Source organism: Merops nubicus, unplaced genomic scaffold (assembly GCF_000691845.1).
Source record: "Merops nubicus isolate BGI_N331 unplaced genomic scaffold, ASM69184v1 scaffold7935, whole genome shotgun sequence".
Taxonomy (NCBI): Eukaryota; Metazoa; Chordata; class Aves; order Coraciiformes; family Meropidae; genus Merops; species Merops nubicus.
In genome coordinates, this window is record NW_008611663.1 from 84,976 (window position 1) to 95,669 (window position 10,694).

General features: G+C 40.0%; 1 protein-coding gene across 1 annotated transcript in view; it reads right to left on the reverse strand.

The window, feature by feature from the left end:
* The window catches only part of LOC103773905 (sodium/potassium-transporting ATPase subunit beta-1-interacting protein 2), a 73,990-nt gene extending 64,416 nt beyond the window's left edge, over positions 1–9,574 (reverse strand). The window contains exon 1 of the mRNA XM_008941287.1: positions 9,377–9,574. Within this exon, the coding sequence (XP_008939535.1) occupies positions 9,377–9,544 (168 nt within the window). The 5' untranslated portion in view covers positions 9,545–9,574. The remainder of the gene's footprint in view (positions 1–9,376) is intronic.
* Positions 9,575–10,694: the final 1,120 nt, after the last annotated feature.

The window sequence follows — 10,694 nt, forward strand, 5'->3', positions numbered from 1 at the left end:
TAAATCACCTCCTCATTTTCCATGTGCCTTAACAGAGCCTTCCAGAGTATCTGCTCCATGACAGTGGAGGCATGGATGTGAGACTGACTGGACTCTAGTTGCCCTGGTCTTCCCTTTTCCCTTTTTGAAAATGGGAGTTATGTTTCCCCTTTTCCAGGCTGTGGGAATTTCACCTGACTTCCAAAGCTTCTCAGATATGGTGGATAGTGGCTTAGCCACTTCATCTATCAGTTCCAGTATCATGCATAGATGGATCACATCAGGACTCATGACTTTTACAACTTTAGGTTCTTTAGGTGGTCTCAAACCTGGTCTTCACACTCAGCGGGTAGATCTTCCTTCTCCTAGTCCCTGCCTTTCCCTTCTGCAGCTTGGGCAGTGGGGCTAGAGCCCTTGCAGGTGAAGACTGAGGCAAAGAAGTTGTTGTGTACCTCAGCCTTCTCATGACCAGGTCTGCTGCTTCCTTCCGGAAAGGACCCACATCTTTCCTAGCCATCCTTTTATCACTGACATAACTCTAGAAGTTTTTCTTGCTACCCTTGATGTCCCCGGCCAGATTTAGTTCTACCATGGCTTTAGCTTTTCTAATCTGATCCCTGGCTGCTTGAACAACTTGTGTATTCATCCCAGGCTACCTGTACTTCCTTCCCCTCTCTGTAGGCTTTCTTTTTTTCGTCTAAGTGTGTCCAGGAGCTCCTTGTTCACCCTTGCAGGCCTGCTGGCATTCTGGCATGTCTTCCTCTTTTATGGGATGCAATATCCCTGGGCTTGGAGGAGGTGATCCTTGAATATGACCAGCTTCCTAGGGCCCCTCCTCCCTCCAGGACTTTATGCAATGATAAGAGACCGAGCAGATCCTTGAAGAGGTACAGTTCTGCTCTCTTGAAGTCCAGGGTAGTGAGCTTGTTGCACACCATCCTTGCATCCTAAGGATCTTGAATTCCACCATTTTGTGGTCATTGCAGCCAAGGTTGTCCTTGAGCTTCATGTTAGCCACTAGCCCCTCCTTGTTGGTGAGAAAAAGATCCAGCATAGCACATTTTCTTGCTACCACTTGGAGAGGGAAATCATCATCAGTGCATTCCAGGAACTTTTGAATTGCTGGTGACCTGCTGTGCCATCCTTCTAATAGATATAAGGGTGGTTGAATTCCCCTATGAAGACCAGGCCTTGTGAACATGAAGCCACTCCTGTCTGTCTATAGAGGGCCTCATCCCCCTTGGTCTTCCTGGCCAGGTGGCCTCTAGCAGACTCCCACTATGATATCACATTCCCCTGCCTCCCCTTTAATTCTGACCCACAAGCTCTTGGTCAGCTTGTCATCCATTCTCAGGCCTAGCTCCATGGACTCCAGCTGATTACTGATGGCAACACCCCCTCCTCTTCTCCCCTACCTGTCTTTTCTAAAGAGCTTGTCCTCTTCTCATGCTCTAGTCATGGGAGCCATTCCATCATGCTTCTCTCTGACAGTTCTGCTCTCTCATTTGCTGGTGTCTGGAAGAGTTGCTAGTCTTTTTCTCTGCTCAGATCTCATCAATGTCTTCTCAAATTTAAAAAAAAAAAAAAAAGAAAAAATAGTTTTCTTTTGCAGATGAGTCATTTCCCCTTCCTGCTCTACATGCAGTTTTATAAGCTCTCTGTTCCTTTAACCTCTGCTGTCCTGCCGATTCCGTCCCGATGTCTCACTCGGTGAGTCTCAGCTTCAGAGAAGCATCCTGACTATAGATGTCACATCCTCTCCTTGCTCCTGACCAACATCTCAGTCTAGACTGAGCCCATCTGGAAGGCACCTGCAGAGATTATTTTCCGCAGCACACTTTGTCCCTCCATTTCTTCTCCTTACTTTCTTCCAGTGAGTTTCAACTACTCCACTCACCTGGAAGGCTCTCTGTGACTTGTCTCACCTGGCTTGTCCTCTCCTGTAAGTATGAAAGTGCACCACTGACGAGCCACCATCTCGTTGTCAGCCACTTAAATTTCAAAAGTTCACAGTCTTTCCTCTTTTGCTGCCTTTCAGGAGAATTTTCCACTGGATAATGCAAAGTTTACTAATTTTTTTTCTGGTTCATAGACCTTTTTAGAGCTTGTCTGTTATGCCTACAAAAAACCCCTTACAATATTCAAACAGGAGGAGCACTGAAACTGCAAACTAGTATTCCCCTTCTGTTTTCCTGTCTTTCTCCTCTCTTCTGTACATAAGGCTTGGCTGGCTTGTTTCATACTTTGAAGGTTAGTCCTTTGGACAGGAACCACTGCTTTGCTTTGCAATCATACTGTCCTCAGCACTTCTGGGGGCTTTTAGTTGACATACTGTTAGAAACATATTTGAGCATGCAGGTCTAAAGCACAAATAGGCAGTCCAGTAAAGAAATTCCTATACTGTACATAATTACTAACTACTCCCACATCGCCACAAGGGCATGGAACTGTTTAATGTCACTTGTGCTATACTAACATTAAGGATTTTAAGAGTACCCTATTCTAATTACTATTAATCCTTGAGAGAAGCAGGGAACATTAATGCTATTCCACTGTTCGAAGGGCTTGAATACATACACAGACCACTTTTCTGTAATATTTGATTACCTTGCAATATTTGATGGAATTATCCTGGCAACATCTTTCTGAAATATTTAATGACCATTGTTTGCATAGTACAGACAATAACATGTAACTTAAGCACCCTGACAAAGGTCATGCTATAAGTCTGCAACAGAGCAGAGATTTTGAAGCTGTCATCCTAACTGCATAAGTGTATAATTGCATCTTAATAACACAGTTATGCTTTGTGATGTTTTAAATCAATCTGACAGTGTCAGAGCTCGAAAGGTATTATGCATGATGCAGACTTTGCAGAATCCCAAGCAGTACACATTTACCGTAACCAGCATGGATGGATAATTATATATTACAAGTTTTAAAGAATGAAATAATAATTCTAATGGTTGCATGAAGCATATACTCAAGTACAGGAAGGAACAAATAGGAATTAAGACTAATGTACAGCATCTAAAAGTCAGTGGACAGGATCACAATGAAAATGGTCAATATTTTTGTGTTTACTTATGTTTTTATTTATTTGGTGTGTAAGTTACCATCAATAATGTAGATACAGTACACAAGAAATGCTCTTTCCCCACTCATTTTACTGAATAATATTGCACAGTTCATCTTTTTGAGGGCTATGTAACTAAAACCCAAATTGGCTAAGGTGATGCCTTCACATTAGTCTTATTCCCATAACTCAGGCACTTAGTTCCACTAAAATCAATAGACTTGTGACTTGTAAGTGAGGAGTAAAAGACAAGCATAATAAATACTTTTAATCTTGCGTTGGCAAATAGATATGTAATTCTGTCACACTTATCTTCAAGGCTGATCTTTTATTTGCATATTTTCAAAGTTTAATCTACAAATGGATTTTAATTTTTCGACTTCTGCAAGAACAGCCTTGTGGGAGTGGGGCAGGTCATGCATAATCAAAGAGCAAAACACAGGCAGAAGGAAGATGTAGAGAATCAGAACTCTATTTCTGTGTGAAATGCAATTACCATTATAATTTCCTTGTACCATATAAAAGCCTTACTGTACTGGGTGTCATCCACATTTATAGGTTTATTGAGAGATCTGAGATCCCTATCTCTGCAAACAGTACACTGTCTCATAAACTGAACATGAAAAATTTAGGCATGCTTTTCTGTCTGCAGCACCTGAGAAGCAACAGAGAGAGATGAAATAATTTTCCCAAGGACATTGTCACACACCTGGAAAAAGAATCCACTGACCTCAAACAGAGCTCAGGGCCTGAACTGAAAAGATTTCCACCTTCTGTTATAAGACAAGTGTTCAATAAAGTGTCAGCAAAGAAAATTGTACGTAAGATCCATAGTTAGAACACAGTTAGACACTGATGGGTGTGGCTGCCTACGAAACTGTGAGCTTGTGACCTTTTTTAGCTACGTGACTAAAAGGTTGGAATGCATATACTATTTATACACAGAGCCAATGTCTGTCTTAAGCACTGACATTACATGCCAAGCTTAGCAGGGGCGTATAACCTGCATTGTGTCCCTCCTTTGGCACTACCTTCCCCATGGTGAAGTGGCAAATATAATGGTGGGTGGGAGCTTTCATTCAGTCTCTGCTCTGCAAATATTATACAAAGTGTAACTCAAATTTCACAAACCAATCATAAATCAAATCTCCATTAGTACCACTGACCTCATTCTTCACCTGAAAGAATTATTTCCAGAGATCAGTAATTTAAGTCCATCTATCTATCTTTGATAACCCAGGAGTCCTGAAAATGAAATAGCTTCTCTGATGGAAGCAGCAAGAATCAATAACCATTAAGCACATAAGGACACCTTAAAGTATGAAGCATATGGGTGTCCAAGTCATGCCATCACCAGATCAGTTCATTTTGGTAATACGTAGGTCCGAAGGACAGGGAGAATTGTGATCCTTGCAGAGCACATTGGATGGTCCAGGTGTGCAAGATTTCATAACTTTATAAATGGGACTTCATAAATTTCATAACTTTATAAATGGGGCGAGTGGAGAATTTGGTCTAGTATGCGAGCACAGGCTGCACTGATGGTTAGCTTTGTGCAACAACCAAAACAGATTAGTTGTGGCCAAAAATATGCATTTTTTTTTTCTCCAGCACAGCATTAAATCAGCTAGTTGCACAACATTAAATAAATTACTGTTGCTGTCAAAGTGCAACAAGGCAAAGATCTCATCTTTACAGAATCAGCTATGATATTGATCAAGAACTGGGGAGGGCAGGAAACGAGGGAATTGTACCATAGAAATACCACCTTCATGATTTCCCAGACCCCAGGGTTTCACACAGAACAAATCACACTCTTAGCAGTTCTGTTCAGTTCCATGCAGCTGTGTGCTGCAGGTGGTGCCCTAAAATATGTTTGTTTATTTTGCAGCACTGCAGGCTGCAAAGCTGCACTGAAGAATGAAAGAGATTCCCCTCCCTTGTGTTCTTCCTTCTTCATCCTGAACACTTCTCTCTTGTTAACTTGCTGGAAGAGGATGGTAAGATGTAGAGATGAAAGGATAGCAAAGTGGCTCAGTCTCAAAAGAACCAAATGGGAGGTATTGGTATGGAGCACAGAGTAAAAACTGACAAGTATGGTGTGTGACACTGAGATTTTGGTGGTGTACCACTGCTACCACTTCAGAAAGGCAACTACTGCAATAATTGAATGAAAAATTAGTGGAAGATCTTTAAAATAGGTTTCCATAAACACGAAAAAAAATTAGTACGTGAGCAAGAAGTAATGTACTGACATGGGAATGGCTAAAAGGCAGACATAACTGTATATTATATGGTCATTTTTTTATATCCGTGATACAAGGGTTGATTTAATGATAGATTTACTGACTACAGAGCCTGCAGTGTTCCACCAGCACTAACCAATGTATTAAGTGCTGTGTGTCATAGGACAAAGGAGCGGTTGTGGCTGCTTTGCAGACCCTACTATCACTGCGGGTTTCAGCCCTGATTTGCCTACATAAATGCTAAATATCAAATTAGGATAATCCCTGGTTTATGAAAAAAAAAATTATTCCATACTTTAGTTCTCAAATAATATTTCCATATTTCGAAAATTTTCTAAACCCTGAGTGTTCACGGGTCAAAATATAGAGACCACTAAACAGAATTTTCTGTTTCTTCTTCAGTGTGAGCTAAATTATCAATTTTGTCAATTTTTTTGTTTATTCTGAGCAAAACCCAGTCCTTGGGAGAAGCTAGCAAAAGATCTGTGCCTCATCACATCTGTCTCTTTTTAGTCTCTAACAGTGGTGTTATGCAATGAACAACATCACTCTGCACACTGCGAACTCTCCTGACCATTGGGTTCACTTAACATTCTAGTTAGTTGCTTTAAATACTGCTTTGTTTAAGCAGTAGGAGAAATGAAAAGTCTCCAAAATTTTACTCTTAAAAAGAACTAAAATGTATGTTGACTTGCACAGAATTACCAGCAGCATTAATATGGTTTGCAATCTGGTGTTGTTTGCTACTAGAACATATTCCTCTGGAGACAGGTGTTCTCTTGGAGACTGAGTACTCTGCATCTCCTCAGCAGAGTATCTGTCTGCAGTCCTTGAAATATTCCACAGCCCACCTTGAGATTTGATTTTTAGAATGTGTAAACCATGGGGGTTTTATTGCTTTTATATTAGCTGTCATACTTTTCCACTAAGTTATCCACAGCAAGTATCATGTCTATGAGAAGCCTAACCTTCTGTAGCTTACTGGCAAGCTGTATGAAATACAGTCAGTATAATGTTTTCAAAGACTAATAAGTGGTTCTCAGTGAATCTGAATGGCTTTTGAACTTTTTAGCAGTAGGCAGTAGAAAACATCCTTAAAAACATGCTGCAGTGCCACAAGCCTGTGAAAAAGCCAAGATCAACATTAGCTTGATCATTGTCATGAGCAGACGGAAATACAAATAGAAAGCAAGTAACCAATTTGTAGTTTGCAATTTATAGTGTTACAGTTAAAGTGCAAGATCCACTTAAGTGCCCATAAAAGAAAGTAGAAAGGGGAGATTAATTTCTTTCTACTAACTAGAGGTAAATCTGATCTAAGACTTGGGTTTGCTAAAAACTTGTTCGCTGAAAACTAAAAAATACCTGCTCTTCTAACTTTGTGTTATACGTCACTGAGTGGTGCCAGGTAATTCCTTTGTTTCTCACATTTAATATGATAGTGAATTTATGCTAGTGTTTCTGTTTCAAAAAGAACCCTTTGGTCACAACTGGAAATGTGAAAATGATGTAAAGCTGCAAACACTAAGTTTGGAAAATCTATAAAATCTATACTTATACTGTATAGCTCTTTATCTATAATAATCACACTTACAGTAACAAAAATGGAAATATAAACCCAGATGTAGTTGGCTATAGCTAGCATATTACCAATGCTTTATTGTTCCGAGCCAATACCCTGGCTTGCAAAGAATGACCTTATATAGGTACACAGCCCTATTTAGACATAGACACACAAAAAAACCTTGTTACATGAGGAACAGAATTGAGCTTCAACTATATATTCCCTGAGTTTCTTGTTCATTATTCATTACATACAAAAAGGTAGAAAAACAAGTCTGGATATCTCCTTTGGAGGGCTTGAGTATAGAAAGGTTCTACAGAGATATCTGGACAGGCTAGAGAAATGGGCTGAGGCCAGCTGTATGAGGTTCAACAAGGAAAAGTGCTGCACTTCGGTCACAATAACCCCATGCAATGCTACAGGCTTGGGGAAGAGTGTCTGAAAAGATGCCTGGTGGAAAGGGACCTGGGGGTGTTGGTCAACTGCTGGCTGAAGATGAGCCAGCAGTGTGCCGAGGTGACCAAGAAGGCCAACAGCATCCTGGCTTGTGTCAGAAATAGAGTAGGAATAGGGAATTGATTTTCCCTTGTGCTCAGCACTGGTGAGGTTGCTTCTTAAGTACAATGTTTGGTTTTGGGCCTCTCACTACAAGAAAGACACTGAGATGCTGGAGAGTGTCCAAAGAGGAGCAACAAAGCTGGTGAAAAATCTAAAGAACAAGTCTTATGAGGAGTGTTTGAGGGGACTGGGGTTGTTTAGCCTGGAGAAAGAAAAAATGCTCAGGGGAGACTTTGAAAGAGGGAGACCTGAAAGGAGGTTGTGATGAGGTGGGTGTCGATTTCTTCTCACAAGAGATAAGACAAGAGAAAATGGCCTCAAGTTACATCAGGGGAGGACTGGATACCAGGAAATATTCTTCAAAGGGGTTGTCAAGCACTGGAGCAGCTAAGCAAAGCAACTGAGTCATCATCCCTGAAGATATTTAAAAGATGTGTACATGTGGTGCTTAGGGACATGGTTTAGAGGTGGACTTGGCAGTGTTAGGTTTATGGTTGGACTCGATCTTAAAGGTCTTTCCTAATCTAAATGATTCCATGTTTCTACAAGTTAAGCTTGAGTGATTACAATTGCTTGTAAATAAAATTGTAAAGCTATTTTAATTTTATTTACTTATTCAAACTTATTTTGTTGCACTTTTCTCTTTGTCTTTTCTGCACCACCTGTAGCTGGTTCACTGCAATGTGAACCAGATGGAGAAAGGACTGCTTTTGTCTTTCAGACTTATCTAATGTATGCCTTGCTACCTTCTTGGTCAGGGTCCTTTTGCTCTGCTACAACACAGCAAGTTGAGGAGCATGGAGACCTGGGATGGCTCCACTGAAGGCAGGTAGCTCTACTTTCCAGTGAACCCCCCCAATGTATCAACACAGAGATATGCTGTCCTGACCCCACCTGGTACTTGACCTTTTACAGCTATGGTGGGGAACAGACAGATGGAAAAACTGCTCACTTTTGGGTAGTTCATGGCCACATTATATATTATGGACTGTCTAACCACCTTACAGGAATTTCTGAATCTAGCCAACCAAATTTCCTCTGTCAGAATGGTCCCTATTCGGACAAAACATTGGAATCTCTTGAACAAAAATTTTATATAGAGGGAGTCATGTACCCAGGCACTGGTCCAAATTTATAGGTACACTAGTAGATTTATTTGCTTCATATATATATATCTACCTGGGCATAACATGCATGTTTTATTAGAGCAAACATAAATATGCACATTTTCATTCAATGTAATTAATTCAGTGATTATGTAATCTTTTCACCTAGATCAGAGACAACACAAGGCAAAATGATTAGTTCAGGTAAATATTGTTGAAAAAGCTATCAGTTTTGCCCAAAGCAAGCTGTTTTTCTGCATTGTGACAGTGGATTCTTATCCTCTTAAAAGATTTAAGACTTCTGGTTTTGATTTTCATACAAGTACAACATTTTCTTCTTTTGGGAAGAACTTTTCCCGTTTTCCTCCAGTGCATCTTGATTAATATGGCTAAATACAAATTGTCCAGTTTTGAGTCCTGTGAACTATTTTTGAGTCAGTGTATTTATTTTTACTGCTGAAAATATCTCCTTCATTTTGTGTTTTCTTTTGTATTCAGTTTGGCTTTCATAGCAATAGCTTTAAGTTCTTATTATGTTACAATTTATAATCTATAGTGCAATTTGAATGTAACCTGCTATAAATGATTTGTGGCATGATCAATGGTCAAAATGAAGGCCAGAAAAACAGAGTGTGTCATGTCAGCACTTCTCACAACAATAAATATATAAGTTGGAGCTTTTTATGCACAGGTGTCTTGAACTAGCTGCAAGACAATAGAGTTTTATAACAAAACTAACACTTCGAGCCAGGGTATGTGAATGAATGCCATAACATTCTGCTGATGACGTGCTGCAAGAAGAACTCTAGAAAAGGTAGTGGAAGTGAAGCTATCTGCAAACACTTACTGCAAGGAAGATCTGAAGAGAACTGTGAGCCACTTCTATGTACTGATATTCAAGAAAACACCCCGAGACAGTGATATAGCGATGATCCTCTGGTGCCCAGTCTGGTGCTGGGGTTACTGAAGTCACGGTGCAGCCTGGCCCATTCTCCATCCACCAAGAGCGGTGCATTGAGATATTAAAGGTCAGAATGAGATCTGTTTCCTGCAAAAGAACAAGTGAAGTATTAATGTGCTGGGATGGTACTCAAATGCTTCAGCAAGAGATTTCACAGGATGCATTAAGAAGCAAAGAGCAGTGATAAAACTGCATGATCACTTGAAAGCTAGTGGAGACTTCCTGCAGCAAGCACAAGTTGCTGTACCTTGGCAGGCAGAATTGCTCTGGACAAGAAGAATCATCCTGCAACTCAGGATCTGTTCCTAGACATTATGGTAGCCTAGACTGTAGCAGTCATTTCTGTTACATTGTCCATTTTCCTATGGAAACCATAAGGACTGATGGACGTGCACATTTACACAGCTACCCTCCTCTGCTCAGTTCCTAGAAATACCGCCCATACTTTGGTAGTCTGATGTACCAAACTGTACAAGAGTCCTCAGGAGTGAAGACTTCTGAGACTTTAATATGTGTGGGTCATCTATAAGGTGTTTTGTATTATGGACCCTGTGAAGCAGAACTGTGGTAGCTCTGCTGAAAAACTGGAGAAGATGTAAAAAAAAAAAGGATTCTGTACATTTGCTTACAAGCAGAACCTCTTTGTAATGCCTCTCTCAGGTTTCTGAATTCCTAGGAGTCTGTAAGGACACATTGAGTGTTGTCTTGTCTAAAGACTGATTAGCTTGTCAAAGAGGAGGAACAGAGGCCTGCAACCTTTAACTCACATGCAGCTAGTGCAATGGAGTAACTAGTCAGCCATGCTTTCTATTAAGACTGCATTTATAAATAGTTCATAAAGGATTAATAAATGATTAATATACATCATAAACAATACTATGTATATGACTTTCATAAATTATACTTGGATGCACATTACTTGAGGGTGTTATACATAGTTATAACAAAACTATGGACTTTGTGGATTCTGTAATAGCCTACAGTGCTTGCCATCTCTTTATAAATAATTTATAAGTGTAACCTCATTGTAAAGTGTGACTATCTAGTCTGTGTGCACATGTGCTCTGTCATGCAAAATAAATTGCTTTTAAGCAATGTCTTTGCAAAGCCAAAGTCTTCCCGCTCCTAACATATATTTTCTTCAGCCTGTTGATGACATTAATAATTAAGATTCTCATAAAGATTTTAAAATGCAGCTATTTAA